At 37.7% G+C, this 19245-nt stretch overlaps 1 protein-coding gene across 1 annotated transcript; it reads left to right on the top strand.

Moving 5' to 3' along the window:
* The first annotated feature begins 417 nt into the window (after window positions 1-417).
* Window positions 418-18935, top strand: smarcc2 (SWI/SNF related, matrix associated, actin dependent regulator of chromatin, subfamily c, member 2). The gene is given in 26 exon segments (XM_038275210.1): window positions 418-553; window positions 2494-2613; window positions 2702-2787; window positions 2902-2983; window positions 3202-3294; window positions 3448-3517; window positions 3611-3680; window positions 3908-3983; window positions 4980-5224; window positions 6527-6651; window positions 6778-6831; window positions 6956-6993; window positions 8344-8474; window positions 9066-9137; window positions 9228-9341; window positions 9422-9598; window positions 9600-9777; window positions 9880-9942; window positions 10038-10296; window positions 13364-13525; window positions 13601-13662; window positions 13750-13870; window positions 13950-14113; window positions 14195-14329; window positions 14442-14805; window positions 17103-18935. Coding segments are annotated over 26 exon segments (3237 nt in total). The 5' UTR covers window positions 418-442; the 3' UTR covers window positions 17168-18935.
* The last annotated feature ends 310 nt before the right edge of the window (window positions 18936-19245 follow it).

A 19245-nucleotide genomic window follows, 5' to 3' on the forward strand; every position in this document is an offset into this window, starting at 1 on the left:
TAAAATTCAATTTCTATCCTTCTTCTTTTCTATTCAAAGGCCTACAAATGTCTAGAGTATCTTATTAATTTTCCCGTAATGAAATTTCATTCTTTACTATTTGTTTAAATGAAAAAAATATATATATACAAAATAAATGAATACTTTGTAATTTTCCTGTTACTTAAATTATCTTAATCCTAAAATTTACTTGTAGAGTCTTTGTTTTTAATGTTGTAATAATTATCCGATCCGAGTATTATCAGAGTAATACATGTATTTCTTTTACCGGAAGCCTCTCGTTTAACCCGAGACGCACGATGAAAAACATTATCTTCACAACGTCGCCCCCTGCTGTATTTCCGCTGTCATTACAGCATCCGCTTCAGCCAGCAGATGTAAAATAGCGCGCTCTGGCCGCTGGGTGGCAGAGGCAACGTCAACTGGTTTTCTGCAGACAAAGATGGCGGTGCGGAAGAAGGACGGCGGCCCGAATGTAAAATATTTCGAAGCGTCTGACACCGTTTCCCAGTTTGATAATGTCCGCGTTTGGCTGGGAAAGAATTATAAAAAGGTACTGAGCGCACGTTTTGTAAGCATGCACACAGAGCTTTATTTTTCTTCGTCACCCTGAAACAGAGCAGAGGCAGTGACAAAGAGAGGAGGGAGGGTGCTGCTGCTGCTGCTGAGCGCCCAGCTGTTTGATTCACAAAAGGATGCTGAACCAACTGCTGCCGCAGATGCTGCTGCTGACCGCGGCGTGTACTTACGCCTGGGAAGCTGAAATGACGATAACCTTTACATGATCTGACCCTAGGAGTTAGAGTGTAGAAAGATAAATGTGATTTTAGCCTGGCAGAAGACAAGCTAGCCAGCTAATCGGCTAACGGTTAAAGCAGCTCGGATCCAGATGTTGGCCCTATGGCGCGGCTATGTGACTGAAGTCATGAACGGGGGGGCTTGATTACAGCGACTATTCATCTTTTTTTAAAGAGGTTAACTGTGATAAAACTTGAAAAACAGTCCTTAGACTATAGATATTGCCCTTACCACGTTTTTATTCTCATCATGATGTAATATCTTCAATATTAAACGTAAAAGGGTTGATACTTCTACACTGTAAAATGGGACATGTTTATTTAATTAGGATTTAATACCTTCCCACTAAAACCAGTATCCTAACCCTGCTAGTTCAAATAAAGGGTAATTACAAAAGGACAAAAAGAAAACTCATTTATTTAGCTTTTATTGCCCTTGGTTAATTTTTTAAAGCCATGGCAACTAAATATAAATAATTTGCTTATTTTTATTATATGTACTATTGTAACTTTGTCTAAATTTTAAAATAAAAAAACAACACTTTTTTTTTTTTTTTAAGATGTTATAGTTAAGACACTCGTCAAACATTCACTTAAGGGAATAGGTACATATTGCATGCTTATCTCACAAAAAGCATTTGGTTTGCAACCAAAAGACAGAATAGGCTTGGGAAAAAGAAAAATATTTATTGCACTAATAGTTTAAACGGTGTGTTTAAGGCTGAAACAATTAATCTGATTAATAGTCAACTAAGTTATTAATTGATTAATCTGGAGTATCGAGGCTCTAGATCTAGAATATGCCTTTAGTTGACAGAGCAACCCACTTAGGGCAGTAATTATACCCTAGATAATTAAATTATATATATATATATATATATATATATATATATATATATATATATATATATATGTATGTTTTAGGAACCTTTCACCATCCAATTATTAATATCTTAAATGTCAAAATAATCGACATAATAATCAATCAGGAAGATGATCATTAGTCGCAGCTATAGCTGTGCTCACACCGAATGCATTTTAAGTGTCAGAAAGGAATTCTAAAGCCTTGACTTGGATGCTTGAGCATTTTGAAGTCAGGCTCTCTGGGTGCTCTGGGCTGCTCTCTTCAATTTCTTGCAATCTAGATGAGTTGCAAAAAATAAAAAGGTATTTTTAACACGTTTTCAAGTGAAAAAGTCCAACTCAAAATGTGATCTGTGCAGTCAGTTCATTAGGAATTTGATCCTACTAAAATTCAGAATTCATTATTATCATTTATCAATCAAAAGGTCCCACCCATTTTAATTCTCTCTAGTAAAAAAAGGCTACAGAAAAAAATCTGCCATTATTATGACCCTCTGCTTGTATTCTTTGTCAAAACATTTCAGGAATTTCCTAATTATTTCAGGGTGATCAGACTTAAAATATCAGCCTAACATATCATATCCCTCAAGTTCAGAGTCTGTTGACTCTTAGTTGATTGGTTGTTGATAACATCTCCTTAAAAGGAGTGTATCTTCAGATATTTACAGGTAATTTAAACATGATTTTGTGTGTCTAAAAGTTTGTCATTGTACCCTGTCACAAAAAATCCAGCAGCTTGAACACAGATGTACTGTAATAACATACACAACAGTTTTAAGTGTTGTATAGCTGCTGTCGTTTCACAAGGAGTATGTTCTTGTTATTTCTTCAGTATATACAGGCTGAGCCCCCCACCAATAAATCGTTGTCCAGCCTGGTGGTCCAGCTGCTCCAATTTCAGGAGGAGGTTTTTGGGAGACATGTTAGCAACCCTCCCCTCACAAAATTGCCGGTAGGTGTCTCCCCACTTCCCCTCCGAACAAATTCTCTTTGCCTTCCATTTGTGCATTCTCAAGCTTTATTTTATTGTCTGCATACAGATGAAGTGTTTTCTAGACTTTAAGTCTGGAGGGGCTCTATGTCACATTTTGGCTGCTGCCTACAAGTTCAAGAGTGACCAAGGATGGTAAGACTTTCTTTCTAGCTGATATTAGTTTTTTATCGGCTAAAGTTTCAGGTCTGAGTTGGATTTGGGCTCTCCTGCCGTTTCGTGTGTAACTCCAGTCTAATTTCCTGGTAGGCGCAGGTTTGACTTCCAGAATCCTTCGAGGATGGATCGGAATGTGGAGATGTTCATGACGATTGAGAAGTCCTTAGTGCAGGTATATTTGTTTAGGTGATCTTTGTTGATAATTGACCTGTAAAGAAATAATGGACAGTTAATTCGTCGTTTGTTAATATTTTTTGTGTTAATTTCCTTTGATATTAAGTAAGCTTTACTTTTCGAGAAAAGGCTGAATTAATTCAGAGTAAAAGTCAGAAAAAAAGCGCATGCAATCATTTATTTCTATTTAAAGTTTTATACCCTTTTTCATTGTAGAACAACTGTTTGACTCGGCCTGTTATCTACCTGAGTTCTGACATAGAACCAAAGCTGCTCGGCAAACTGAAAGACATTATCAAAAGGCATCAGGTGGGTTTTTTTTGTCTGTCAAGAAATGTAATTCTAAAAAAAAATTCCAGTGTAATTAAAGCATTTTTCTTAGAATTTCATGTTAGCTTTTCTTCAGCATTCCTCTTCTCTTTACAGTGCATGCAATATTTACTTGATTGTTATGATTTGCAGGGCTCAGTGACTGAGGACAAAACTTCCAGCTCCCATATTGTGGTGCCTATTCCTACCAGCCTGGAGGAAGGTGAGCTCTAGTTTTTTTGCTCTCTGTTCCATATTTGTGGATCTTCTGCAAGAGTAACATCTGTGCTGATTGGAAATCATATCTTCTGTTCAGAGGAGTGGGTGCGTCCTGTGATGAAGAGAGAAAAGCAGGTTCTGCTCCACTGGGGATATTTTCCAGACAGGTTTGTTCTGAATTGATGCGTCTTTACCAGGATCATAATATAAAACGTGTCATGTTAAATTATCATCTGCATTGTTTGTAGATAAGCTTAGAGGCAGTTATAAATACATAGTTTTTGTTCCTAAACACTAGACCTACACATTGATCCTGGTGCAACAGTCTCGCATGCCTGGAGATCTCATTTGCTCCCTTGGTTTGACTTTTATTTTTGTTTCACTTTTCATTCAGTTATGACACCTGGATCCAAGCCAGTGAGATTGAGGCTGCAGTGGAGGATCCTCCCAGCCCAGAAAAACCCAGAAAGGTAAATGTTTTTTGTTCTGTTTTATTGCTGTTCATTTAGTGGGTCAAAACCAATCATGTTGAATTGGACTGGATAAGCTAAGATTCATAATATTTAAAGCTTTTTAAATGTAGTCAAACCAAAAAGCGAATTGTCTTTCACTGGGATCTCCTGTAATAGTGCAACATAACATAGCATATAATTATGAAACCATGATTCATGGAATTTTTTTTTTTACTACATGTAAAACTCTGTATTTTTATCCTACAACCTGAACCTACCTGTTAGAAACCAATTTTTCTGCAGTTACACCTACACTATATAAACTTATTTATAGTTTAACAGCCTAAGCTCAGAAAGATTTGAAGGAGAGCATCTGGAAATGCTAATTTTCAAAATTGCCACTGATTTTCACTTGTATCTAAGTTTGGGTATTGACTGAGCCCTGCCAACACACCACCATGCTATGACTTTCACTACTTCACTTTAGTTTGGGCTTTAGCTGTAGTGTTTCTGTCCTGCTGGAAGAGAAACCTTCTTGAGTCTCAACCCTTTAATGCCTCCAGCAGGTGCCTTCTAAAAAGATGATCTTGTTTTTTCACTCATCTTGTGTCCTTTCAGCTTGTGGGGTTTCTGTTTCTATTTCTGTTACTATTAAAAAATAAATAAATAACCCATTTCTACAGCATGGAGCAGCCACCACCCTGTTTAAAGAGGATGATTGCTAGTTTAGGATAAAATGTAAAATAATGTGGTTTTAGTATTAGAAAGGTTTGCAGGGAGGGTAGCGCCAAAGTATAATTTTCTCCCTGCTTTATATTATGTGCTAGTTGGTGTTGTTTTTTCACAATTTATGACAATAAATGTACAGTACATTAAAAAATGTTCAGTGGGTGTGAACATTTTCCGAGGTATTTTGTCTTCAATGATTCTTAAAGCTTGAAGTAATGCACTAAAGTATTTTCCCCTTTGCCCTTTACTTGCTTACTGAGCAGTTTTAAACATTGTTTTTGACAGGTTCATGCAAAGTGGATTTTAGACCTTGATCAGTATAATGAGTGGATGAATGAGGAGGACTATGAGGTGGGAGAGGGCTGTCCCAAAAGGAAGAGGATCTCTGCCAAAACACTTACGGATGAGGTGACCACACCTGATGAGCGGAGGGATAAGAAACCTGGCAGTGCCAAGAAAAGAAAGCGATCGCCTTCACCTTCACCAACCCCTCCGCCTCAGGAGAGCAAGAAAAAAAATACCAAAAAAGGGTACGCGCCCAGGCTAGGGATGCAAGTAATCCAGTAGTGAATTAATCTAAATTTAAATGATCTTATAGATCGACAAATGACTTATTTATAAACATCCATTTTCCTAAAAAAATAGATTTAATTTCATGTAACAAGGGGATCTTTTCATTAACGTTTTCATCACAATATGCTGAATTTTAAAAACAAGTATATTGATATATTTAAACTTTTTATTGTGCCAAATGTATTAAATACTGAAAAAAAAAAAAAAAAAAAGTTTAAACAAATTTTTAAACTAGACTTTTTCAAAAGATATAAAACTCATTGAAAGAAAGAATATGTCACTCTTACATTCTGTAAGACTTTTTCACACTTTTTTCAAGAGAGTGAATGGTAATTGTGATCTAGCTCTCAATTTTTCAGGGCTTTAGATGAAATAATTTACCAAACCAGCCTACAGGACCTTTTCATCTCTCTGTCTGTTTATCCAGTTTAATTTCAGCTCACTTTACTTATAAAATACAGCTTTACAACAAATGTTATTGTTAAAAGTACTTTATACGAAGAAATATACAAAAGCATCAAACTACTGATATCCAATCATTGTGACCGAAGATCAATTACTTGTATTATTATGAATAAATGCAGTCAAAGTCAGTTTGGTTGAAAAATGTTTTCTCCATGCCTTTGTTTTGCAGCCTCTTTGCTTTCATTTCCTTACATACTAAGGTTATCTACCATGGATTGTTCATTTTAAAGTTGGAATTGATGTTTTTTTTTTTTAGGCATCTGATGCTACTGAACACTTTAGGATAGGACTTGAAACTGTGCGATATGGATGAAAAAAATATCATAATACAAGCCTTTCATTTCAGTCAGTATCAATAATAATTGATTGTTTTTTTTTACCTATTAAAAGTAAAGATTAGGTAAGAAAAAAGCCTAAATTAAAATTGTAACTCTAGCCCTATGTAAACATAACCTTTAACCTTAAGAAATAGATCAGCCCTACTACCAACATTCCTTAGTTTGCTGTGAGAGATTGAGAATATAATCGATTCTTCAGCCCACATCCCCCAGAATACCATGTGGTCCTGGATTATAGTTCACTGGAATTATTGAAACTTTTATCCGACATATTTAATACTCATATGTATGTTTATTTTATTAATTGTTTATGAATACCCCAGGCCTAATTAGACCTAAGGTAATGGTTCAGGTATCCAAAACACCTTCCAGGAAGTTGCTCAAAAACATCAGCTCAACTTTTATTATTTGTGATTTTATTGACACTTTACTGGTTCGTTGTGAATGTGTTGTCAGGCCAACGACTCCGTACACCAAGTCTAAACGGGGTCATAGGGAGGAGGAACAGGAGGAGCTGTCCAAGGACCAAGACGAAGCCTCACCTGTTCCTGCGTCTGAGGAGGGAAACACAGCAAAAACGAGTAAACACATAAGACGAAATAGATATAATTAATACCATTGGATTTTTGCAACAGTACTTAATAGCTATGTTGTCTGTTCTACTGTCAAACTTTGGAGTTAAATGGTTTCTTGTTGCCTGCCTCTAGATAACACCAAGAAGGACTCTGAATCAACTCCAGTTAAAGGAGGAACTGATATGGGTATGGATGATAATACTTAGAAACCTTATTAATTCTTGGAAATGTGTATCAGAGGAAGCAAGTTTATTTATGTTCTTACAAAAAGGACTAATTGATACTTTCTGATTTTATGTGGTTTCAATAGATGAACAAGAAGATGAGTCCATGGAGACAACGGGGAAGGTATTGTTCTCCCAAAAGGTTTAGTTTAAAATAAAATAGGGCTGCAACAACGAATCGATAAAATCGATAAAAATCGACTTTTAAAAGCGTTGGCAACGAATTTCATCATCGATTAGTTGTGTCGCGCGATTAATGCATCATCCGCCGCCGCCGTCATCACTGCCATTTGACTGAAACGGGGGAAGAAGAAAAAATTACGGCAGAGCGAGCCAGCACCGCAGGTGCGCAGTGTTGCCAACTCAGCAACTTTGTTGCTATATTTAGCGACTTTTCAGACCCCTCCAGCGACTATTTGTTTAAAAAAGCGACTAGCGACAAATCTGGCGACTTTTTACGGTGTCACTGGCGGCTTTTGGAGACTCTTATGTGAAAGCATGTATCGTTCCTACTCTTGTCCTGCAGCAGCAGCTGCTGCCGTGGGGCGCCTCCCCCATCCCAACCCCGTTCTCCCTCTCAGCGCTGCAGTCAGAGCCGCAGGATGTTTACCCTCAGCAGCCAGACTGCAAATGAAGCGTGCATGCGCCGGGATTGACGGCGCAAATTGATCACAATAATTAAAATAGCCTTTATAAATAAATTAACTTGCAAATTATGAGGGCAAGGCTTTTAAAGTTTAAATCTTCTGGCAAAGATAAAGTAAAGAAGATCCTGCAATTTATGGAAGTAAAGCAGAATAAAATCCAGCAAGATCAGTAATATGTCAATTAATTATCTGCCACATTCCCATGTAAATATCTGTCTTTGGAGGATGTGTTTTTTAGCACCCCTAGTTCTCTCATTTTTATTCCAAATACAATTTATAATTTGAATCACAGGGCTATTTTTATCTCTATGGTTAAGTATTTTCTCAAGTAGCAACTTTAATTGCTATACTTTCCTGTCTTAAAAGGCAGAACTCTTCTAGTCTAAAAAAAACTCATTTGTTGAAATGGGGGGGGCTATTGTTTGAACCCCTTAGAGGCTTTAAAAACCAAAATGTCTTTTTTTGCGCTTTATGAAACAAAGTAGCCTATATTTTGTGGATGTACAGCTACATTTCTCATGTAAGTTTGCGTAGTTTTAACACAAACATTTATTTTTCATATTGCACCAGGACAGTTAATGAGCAACCTGTACTTGTGTGCTTGTTTGTTCTGTCTAAAATGTTTATTTTGGAATAAAGAGGTTAATATAAAGAATTTTTTTTGTCCGATTCATCGATTAATCGAAAAAATAATCGGCCGATTCATCGATTTTTAAAATAATCGTTAGTTGCAGCCCTAAAATAAAATATGTATTAAAACCATAATGGGCACGAGAGGGAGTTAATTTAGTGCAGACTAAAATAATTGTGTTTGTTTTATTAACCAGGAGGAGGAGGAGGGCTCTCCCAGTGTAAAGGGTGAACCAGTGAAGAGTTCAGACCTTCACGAGGACAATGTGACCGAGCAAACCCACCACATCATCATACCGAGCTACGCTGCTTGGTTTGACTACAACAGGTAACTACACCACTTGCTTATCTTGTTTCCCCCTTTAACTGCTGGTTTGATTTATAATGTCTTAACTTAAACTGGCTTTAACATTAATCCTTTTATTTTTCTCTTAACAATTACTGAACTTTAATGAATTAGCTGTGAATAGTTTATATAATGCCATACATAGAAGTGAATGAGTGAAATAAAATAGGTTTTACCTTTAATTAATACCCAGTAGTTTTGTTATAATTTCACACTAGCACATTCACAGCTCTGATATACTGATTTTTAAGGGTTTCGGACAGCCTCCTAAACACGTTTATTTGTTTAAGACCTAAAGAAGATTACAGGAGAGGAAACCAGTAAAAATAATTATGATAATATAGTGTACATCTTTAGTTTCAGATGAGACTGTGGACTGTATTACTGGTTACTTTGTTAAATAAAAGTTGTCCAAAAGGCTAGCATCTAAAGTTTGTTTTATAATGGAACCTTCATAGAAACAGTGAATTATATTTGGTCTCAGATATTTAGATAATGTTTGTTTCCACTGATTCAACAAAGACCAGAAGAAAACTGGACTCTAATGAAGAGCATATGTTATTTCTCCTTCAGTGTTCATGCCATTGAGCGGAGAGCCCTGCCTGAGTTCTTCAATGGAAAGAACAAATCGAAAACCCCTGAGATGTAAGCATGCATTTAATACACAACAGATTGACTGACCGCGCTTTTGGTTATTACAGTTACATGACCTTTTTTTCATCTGTTTTCCTTCAGTTATCTGGCATACAGGAACTTCATGATCGACACCTATCGACTAAACCCTCAGGAGTACCTGACCTCCACTGCCTGCCGCAGAAACCTGGCTGGAGATGTGTGCGCCATCATGAGGTAGATGGAATATTGAGCCTTATATTTTGTTGATCCTCAATCAAACCAGTGGAAAACAATTGCTGTTTACTGTTTTGCAGAGTTCATGCTTTTCTTGAGCAGTGGGGGCTGATTAACTACCAGGTGGACTCAGAAAGCCGGCCCACACCCATGGGACCCCCACCAACCTCTCACTTTCACGTCCTTGCAGACACTCCTTCAAGTCTGGTGCCCCTGCAGCCCAAGACATCCCAGGTTTTTAAATACTCACATAGAACATGCAGCAAGAAGGTGGCAGATGTTATCTTTCATTTTGGCTTCTTTCATTGAAACCCCCCAGACGCCAGCCACCCAGCCGATAATGTCGTTCCCGGACAAGGTGAAGGATAAGCCCACAGATTTGCAAAACTTTGGGCTGCGGACCGACATGTACAGCAAGAAGACTGGATCAGCAAAGGTAAAAACAAGGGTGGTTGCTTACAGGTGATGTGTGCCTCACCTTTTTAACCCTATTGGTTGACTTGGAATGAAATAAAGTGGTGATATTTTTGGTTTTTAGAGCAAGACTGAAGCAAGCTCTATGAGGGAGTGGACAGAGCAGGAAACGCTACTACTACTGGAGGTATTGGATTTCTGCAAACACAACTAATCAATAATTCTCCTGTAGGGACAGCAAGGAAATAATGAGGAGCTAAAAGATTATCCCATATCTCTTAGGGGCTGGAGATGTACAAGGATGACTGGAACAAGGTGTCTGAACACGTAGGCAGCCGAACACAAGATGAGTGCATCCTGCATTTCCTGCGGCTGCCAATTGAGGACCCATACTTGGAGGACAGCTCCTCCACTCTGGGCCCACTGGCCTACCAGCCAGTTCCTTTCAGCCAAGCAGGAAACCCCGTCATGAGCACTGTGGCCTTCCTTGCTTCGGTAGTCGACCCCCGTGTGGCCTCAGCTGCTGCCAAATCTGCTCTTGGTGAGAAGTGACTTCTTTTCACATTTTCCTGATAAACCAAAGTGGATAAAATCCTGATGAGGATGAGCTAAACCTTTCATTGTCGGAGTGTGGTTGTCTCCGTCATTGAGATTAGTGAATATCATTAGATATTATTTAATTTTAACCAGGAAGTCTAAACATTTAGGAATATTTTTACTGAGAGAAAATCTGAACTGAATCATTATTTGTGGTTAAACGCAAGATGCACACATGCTCCCATGAATCAGATTAGTTTTAGATAAAAACTTTTTAGCGTGCATAAGATGAACATTTTAATGCTAGAACAACACCAGTTTGTGCATACTTGTGGAGTGGAAGTGAAAAATTTACATGTTTTTAAATATATTTTAGAATTATAAAACCTAAAATGTCTTGGGGTTAATTTTGTATGCAAGACCAGTGAGTTAATATTTGCAGAGTAACCTTTTGTCACAGTTTTAGCTGTTAATGTATCTCGAGGTCTCATGGCCAGCCTTTTGCTCCTTCATCCCCAGCTCAGTCAGATTGATTTCTGAATGTTTTGACTTGCCACATATTCTTTAGGTTTGAACTTTGAATCACTCGAATGATTAGGCTTTTATCTAAACCACTTAATTGAAAGGTTATATTCAGCAAGTTTTGATATAACTAAAAAGTTCAGTTATTTCATTAACTCCGTCACTACGGGAAACACATTATGTCGATATATAATAACTATTTTCAAGCCTTTATTACCGTTTATTATCCTTACAACTAATTAATATAATTACCATTCCTTTTTTTAGAGGATTAGAATACTAGATCTCATCATTTACAACAGATTAATAAGAAAGTGTTTTAAACACATATTTTAAGGATAGAGTGTCATTAGAGTGCATTTGACAAATTCTTGAATTTGTCTGTGTTTCATGGTATTAATGGTATAAAGTAGTAGATATCCTTTTCCCATAGTAATTTTTATGTTTGTTGTGTCCCCTAATTAGGCTTGTAGCACTTTTTGAACAGGAGTTTTTAGAGCTTTCTCTTTTCAATCTTTTTTTTTTCTTGTTGCTCTTCTGCCTGATTGGTAGATTAGACCAGACATAGCTGTCATGGGCCTCTTGGTTGCTTCTCTGATTAATGCTATTTCTAGTTAAGTTAGGTTGTCGACCACCTCTTGGCACTGTAGGTTTTTAGTTGTGATAATAATTTATTGATTTCAGAATGTAATGGTTGCACTGGATGTTATTTAGCTGTATTAGACTAAAGGGAGCGAAAAGCACATTTTGTTGGTGTTTCTTATAGAAGGAGAATACATAGAGGTCTGAGGTTATAATCTTACAAAATGGGGAGGCACAGTGAACATTCAGGAAACCTTCAGCACCACTGAACATTCAGCAACATTCAGCAACAGTGAACATTCAGCAGCATTGCAACAGTGAACATTCAGCAAGAGTGAACATTCAGCAGCATTGCAACATTGAACATTCAGCAACATTTAGAAACAGTGAACATTCAGCAGCAGTGAACATTCAGCAACATGCAGCAACAGTGAACATTCAACAACATTCAGCAACAGTGAACATTCAGCAAAAGCGTACATTCAGCAACAGTGAACATTCAGCAGCATTTAGCATCAGTGAATATTCTGCAACATTCAGCAACAGTGAACATTCAGCAAAAGCGTACATTCAGCAACAGTGAACATTCAGCAGCATTTAGCATCAGTGAATATTCTGCAACATTCAGCAACAGTGAACATTCAGCAAAAGCGTACATTCAGCAACAGTGAACATTCAGCAGCATTTAGCATCAGTGAATATTCTGCAACATTCAGCAACAGTGAACATTCAGCAAACATTTAGCAAAAGCGTACATTCAGCAACAATGAACATTCAGCAACATTGCAACAGTGAACATTCAGAAACATTGCAACAGTGAACATTCAGCAACAGTGAACATTCAGCAGCATTGCAACATTGAACATTCAGCAACATTTAGAAACAGTGAACATTCAGCAGCAGTGAACATTCAGCAACATGCAGCAACAGTGAACATTCAACAACATTCAGCAACAGTGAACATTCAGCAAAAGCGTACATTCAGCAACAGTGAACATTCAGCAGCATTTAGCATCAGTGAATATTCTGCAACATTCAGCAACAGTGAACATTCAACAACATTCAGCAACAGTGAACATTCAACAACATTCAGCAACAGTGAACATTCAGCAAACATTTAGCAAAAGCGTACATTCAGCAACAATGAACATTCAGCAACATTGCAACAGTGAACATTCAGCAACATTGCAACAGTGAACATTCAGCAACATTCAGCAACAGTAAACATCCAGCAACATTCAGCAACAGTGAACATCCAGCAACACTCAGCAACAGTGAACATTAAGCAACAGTGAACATTCAACAACATTCAGCAACATTGAACATTCAGTGAAATTCAGCAACAGTGAACATTCAGCAACATTCAGCAACAGTGAACATTCAGCAACATTCAGCAACAGTGAACATTCAGCAACATTGCAACAGTGAACATCCAGCAACATTCAGCAACAGTGAACATCCAGCAACACTCAGCAACAGTGAACACTCAGCAACAGTGAACATTCAGCAACATTCAGCAATAGTGTACATTCAGCAACAGTGTACATTCAGCAACAGTGAACATTCAATAACATTCAGCAACAGTGATTATTCAGTGAAATTCAGCAATAGTGAACATTCAGCAACATTCAGCAATAGTGTACATTCAGCAACAGTGTACATTCAGCAACAGTGAACATTCAATAACATTCAGCAACAGTGATTATTCAGTGAAATTCAGCAATAGTGAACATTCAGCAACATTCAGCAACAGTGTACATTCAGCAACAGTGTACATTCAGCAACAGTGAACATTCAGCAACAGTGAACATTCATCATAATCCTGCAATAGTGTATATTCAGCAACATTCAGCAATAGTGTACCTTCAATTGTGCATATTCCTGGTTCATGCATCTGTAAGTACTAATAACCCCTAGAAAATTAAAAACCAAAAGTCATGATAGCAATGTGTTTCCTTTTTTTTTAGAGGAATTTTCCCGTATGAAAGAGGAGGTCCCTGCAGCGCTTGTTGAGGCTCACGTTCGCCGAGTTGAAGAAGCAGCGAGAGTCAGTGGTCGACAGGATCCCCTGTACGGCCTGGAGGGAAGCGGCATTGCAGGCACTGGCTTAGAGGAGGGAGAACGGCCTGGTAGGATAAAACACTACATGAGTAAGAGAGAGTTATGACAGAAAGGATAAAGCAACATTTCTGACTTCTCTTCAGATGAAAGCAGCGATGAAAGTAAGAGTGACACCCAATCGAGTGAGGAAAAAAGAGATGCCAAGGTAAAATGCTTATTCACTACAAATACAATATAAATGTATTTTTCCTCATCTTTTGGTGACCTTTACTGTCACTTTTTTTATACATAGGAGAGCAAAGATGGAGCAGTAGAAGAGGAGGAGAAGCAGGTGGAGAATGGAAAGAAAGAAGAAGAAAGAGGAAGAGAAGCTGAAGGCGAGAGGGAGGCAGATAAAACAGAGCCTGAAATGGGTAGGCAAGACTTTATCTGTAAGATGTCAAGTTGTTAAAGCCCTGCTCAATGCTCAAACTTTACATTTTCTTCTCTCAGGTGATGGTGATAAGGAGAAGGATGCTAAAGAGGGAACAGAGGAGGGACAAAGAGAAGGGGAGATTGAAGGAGAAAGGAAGGCTAAGGTAGAGCGTGATGTGGGAGAGGGAAACCTGGCAACTGCTGCTGCCTCCGCTTTAGCAGCTGCTGCGGTCAAAGCCAAGGTAAAGCTTAATATATCACTTATCTTCTTTGTTATTGTTTATGTCCTGTAAAGGCAGAGATTCTCTTCACTGTGTTTACAGCATCTAGCTGCAGTAGAAGAGAGGAAAATCAAATCTTTGGTGGCTCTGCTGGTGGAGACCCAGATGAAGAAGCTTGAGATTAAACTGCGACACTTTGAGGAACTGGAAACCATCATGGACAGAGAAAGGGAGGCTGTGAGTGAAGGAACCTGGGATATGTAGTCAAATAAAACTGCAGGCAAACCTGTCATCGAATTGTAATGCGAATATTGTTTCATCAAATAATCCAGGATATTTGTGTTTTCAGCTGGAATACCAGCGGCAGCAGCTGCTGGCTGACCGTCAGTCCTTCCACATGGAGCAGCTGAAATACGCTGAGATGAGGGCTCGCCAGCAGCACTTTCAGCAGATTCAGCACCAGCAGCACAGCCAGCCTGGAGGCCCTCACTCCAACCAGGCAACCTCAGCCCCGCCACCCCAAGGCCCGAGTGCCAGCCAGCCTGCTCCCAGCACACCAGCTCCACAGGCAGCTCCTAGTCCTGCACCACCAGCTTCTTCCGCTCCGCCTCCTGAGTCTCAACCCTCTGCAGCCACTCACACACCATCTCCCTGCCCGCCTGGCCAGGGTCCAACCCCTCACTCCAGCTCCAGCACTACACCCGTACACCACGGTGAGTTTAAAGCACATTTAGTAACACTTTATAAGAACAGGAAACCACATCAGCAGGACATAATACATCGTTTATTTAACTAGGTGTTTAATAACGGCAAACTTCAAACCTTTGTAGTCTTATTATGGCTGTGATATTCTAGTATGTTGACTACAATTTGCAGCAAACCTAATAGAGATGTGTGAAAAGTAACAGTTATTGGTCTTTTATGGTACTGAAATAATCTCACATTGAAAAGTATAGGACTGAAATAGTTTAGAGAGATTCAAACAAGAAAAAACCCAAATTGATAACAGCGGTGTATTTTTTTTTTTTTAAGAAAAAAAGAGTGCAAGGCCTTTATATCAGTTTTACAAATGAATTTCTCATTACCTACCAAAGTCCTGGGTCCTTTCTTATGCATTCTTCTCTTCAGCTCCCCCCTCTGCTTTTCTAAGGGATATAGAACCATCAGACTGAGAATTGTATGACAGATATTTTGGAAAAATTAAAACAAAGAAGAGAAAGAAGCCCACAGCACCAACCTCCCTTCACCATACATAGGAGTAGAAATGTTCTTTTCTACGGACCCATCTTTTGTTTCACTATAAATAAACATCAGGTAATTGTTCAGTTTTAGTCTCCTCTGACCAAAGCACACAATCTCACCTCAAGTCAGGAGAGTTTAGCAAACTTCACATTTAAAAAGGATTTTCACAAACAACCTGTCAGGATCTAATAGTTATCTGAGATCCTGTGATGTCACTCCTTGCTACAGCTTTCTGTTAGTAGTGAACCTTTCTAACCGTTCCTTCAAGCTGAATTCTCTTGGTATTTGGGCATTCACAAACACCCTAAAATTCTTCTTATCTTGCTCCGTCTGAAACTGTTTGAGAAAAAAAGTATTTCTTAACATGGTATTATTTCACCTTTAAACAAATGTGCTCACATTTTTTGAAACTGCTTTTGTAAAAAAATGGAATTAGAGCAATTTAAGAGGAATTTCTACACGTTTCTACCAGAAGGGACAGATTTTGCTTTAAATATGTAGGGTATTGTGATTACAGGTGTCCAACTAGAGGTTGCATTTTGTCTTTGGGAAGCTCTGTTTTTTACACCCAACAACAGACATACACAGATGCATAAGTAGAGTGTAGATTATTATAGAGTGTAAAATGTACATTATTCCTAAAGTTAGAATAAGCTAATTTAGGTAGCTCAACTTAAAAGCTTCTAAAGTCTGTCTTTTAAGAATAGTACCTTTTTAACATTCTCAGTTTCTCTCCCTATGGATTGTATCAGAATAATTATTCTTGCACTGTCTACTGATTACACCGTTCAAAAAAACTCCCTTAAAGATAGGGCTGGGCAATATGGCTTAAAAAACTAATTTCTGATTTTTTTCCCCCCTGCCAAATCCAATTAATCAGTCAGGTTTTTTTACTCACTTGTTTCACACTAAAAATGACTATTGGTTACATTTATTTTTTAAAACTAGTTTGGCTATCAGTCATCCTCTCTCAGAGAAGACCTTAATTAAAAGAACAGTGAAATTCAAGCTGTGAATCCTGCTTAGAAAGTAATCCTGTTTCACATCAAACAATGAAAATATAACACACTAAATGTTTGCAGCTTGTTGTTTTAAACCTTTGACTAATTTATCTGTATTAAGTACACATCTAACAACAAATGGTGATGAACTGATGTCATCCTGAGCTATAGAAGCCAAAGGAGTGGATTCTCCTTAAATTAAACTCTCGTTTAAAAAAAGTTAGTAGATAAAATTAAGCAATCGCACAACACTACTAATTAAGTGTTCATCATAATTTGATAACGATTCACTATTTGATCTTTGAGTGCCTTTTTGAGCAATTCTTAATGAGAGTTTTTGATGTTTCAAAGGAACCAATGATACCAAAATATTTCAGACTTTGCTCTTGAATTTACATCTGCTTAAATAGCCCTTCATCTTTGCTGTTGGCTGGTTTTGTAATTTTTTAGATGAAGCTTTTTCAGTGCAAAAAATAGGTGATCAGAATTTGCAACACCCACCTTGATGTGTCATCATTTTTATTATTCACCCCTGCAGCTTATTCCTTTCTCTTCTCCTGTTAGCTGCTGCTTGACATTTTACTTACTGAAAGCCTTTTCTTTAGCTAGCTGTGGCTGAGTGAATTATCTCAAATGGAAAAATGTTTTGAAGATCCAGCAGTAACATAATCCTCTCCACATTAGATGCCTGGCGGCAACAATCACAGAATACAGACCACAAGGTTTGCACAGCTGTTAAGTGTTTTTCCTCTTGTTTTACCCCACAGAGCCCAGCGCTCCTCACCAAGGTGAGTCACTCCACCCGTCAGCTCCTGTTCCTGCGTCACAGTGAGAAAAACAGAAATAAATAGCCTGAGAATCAAAATGACTGACCATTTCAAACCCTGCTTGTATCATCTGAAATGAAGACATCATCAATTGATGGATGAGAAGACATTTTACATGATTCGTTTTTGTTTTTCTACAAGGCAATTGACTTGAAGATCATAATGTAAATGAATCCACCTCTTTGTTTCCAAACAGGTAATTTTAGAATACAAATGACTCCTAAGGAAAACTATTTGTTTTTTTAAATGAACAGCATCAAGTCAAGTTCATGGTGAACATCTGTAAAACAGACAGTTTTGCCAGCATGTCAGAGCAGAGAACAACAAGAGCTTCATGTGTTGGCTTTGTTTTGAACATCGTTTTGAACATTATGTTCCTCCAGTAGATTGTGATAGCTGTGTAAGTCTCATAGTTCATCATCTCTACAGTGGCCCAGCCTCCGTGTGATCTAGGTACGTTTTCAAACATACATGTTTGTAAGGAAAAGCACTTTTTTCATTGAAAGTCTTGCTCAAAGACTTAAAAACATCTGTCGTATTGAACTCTAGCACTTATATATATTTTTTTGTTGTTTTTTAAACTTCTTCAAATCTGCTTGTGTTTATGTTACATGGACAAGTTGCGTCTACAGGGTTGAACCTGAAGGTTACATGACCCATTTCCTGTAATGAAGGAAGACATTTTAAATGCTAAATTAGCTAATCTAAGGTGGCATGCAGTTAAGAACGTACTGTAAACTGGATTTTCTGTTAAAAGCTCACCTTTTTGTGTCAAACTATGATGCTGTGGAAACCTAAAGACTGAAGTCCTAAAAAGACTTCCCTTTTTTTTAATCTAATTTTTCCCCTATAATGCCAGCAGCATTTAAAGAAAAACCCCTCAGTGTGGATGAACTGTAAGCCTCCAGTTCTAAATGTAGTTATGCTCAGAAGAGTCTTTGCTGACAGCAACACCTTATGAAACAGTATTAGATGCTGTTATGTAAACCAGAATGTTTTCTTTTAGTATGGTTGCTTGGGAAGCTTTTTTTTTTTTTGGCAACTTTTGTTTGTTTTTTGTATGTAGAAAATTGGAAGAAACTCCAATTCTGTCAAAAACAAGGGAACACCTTAAAACCCAATCTTTTCATTGTTTTCACTTTATATCCTAACAGTTTTTTTACATGATTTTTTTTTTTCATCTTTATCCTTGATATGTCAACATTGTAACTGTATATTATTATCTTTGTAGCCTGTATCTACCCTAGCCATCTATGTGTGCCGTCTGGACTGTTTTTGCCAGATCTGTCTGAGACGTGACTGTGACCATGTGTGCCCCCTGCCATTAAGACTTGTAAACAACATTACCTTTCAGTTTTTTTATTAAGTGCCATCAGTTGTGTGATCACCAAGTCTGGAAAACAAAAGAATTTTGTTACACACACACACACACAACGCGTCACTTCAGTGTTATTAAATATTCCAATCAGATGGTGAAATTTTACAGTTAATGTCCAACTAGCCAGTATTGCAGTCCTCACCTCAGCCGTGAGCATAAATGGACATCTTTTATCTGTGTTATTACATTGTGTGAATTTTGTGATATGAAATAAATGTCTGCTCAGTTTCTGTATGTTTTTTCACTTGGCTCAAGGTAGCAAGTGTGGTATTATACAGTAGACATGATTTTTTTTCCTCTGTAAATCATCACATTAGTGCCGAAAGTTTATTAATAAACATCAGACGCGGTTGAAATATGAAATCTTTGTGGAAAAAATAAAGATGTGAAGAGGAGTTACTTTGTTGTGTGTTTTTTTTATTAAAACACTTTAATCACACATTTAAAGACAATGTATGAAACAATTATAGATTCAATAAATTTTATTACTGCCACAGTTCGCAACTAGAAGCACCTAAAGGTACTGTAACTGAAAGACGGGCAGGTCTAATTCATACCCAATTTAAATACTGTAAAGAAAATGGCTTATATTCACACTGAGTATGTAGAGGAACAAATAATTCAGATTACTCTTTAGCTGTTCTGTAAGTTGTTTGGTTAGAAGTAAACTTTAATGCGGAAGCAAAGTGGAAGCATGCAGATAAA

Source organism: Cyprinodon tularosa, unplaced genomic scaffold (assembly GCF_016077235.1).
Source record: "Cyprinodon tularosa strain WSP-4 unplaced genomic scaffold, ASM1607723v1 ctg95, whole genome shotgun sequence".
In the NCBI taxonomy this organism is placed as follows: domain Eukaryota; kingdom Metazoa; phylum Chordata; class Actinopteri; order Cyprinodontiformes; family Cyprinodontidae; genus Cyprinodon; species Cyprinodon tularosa.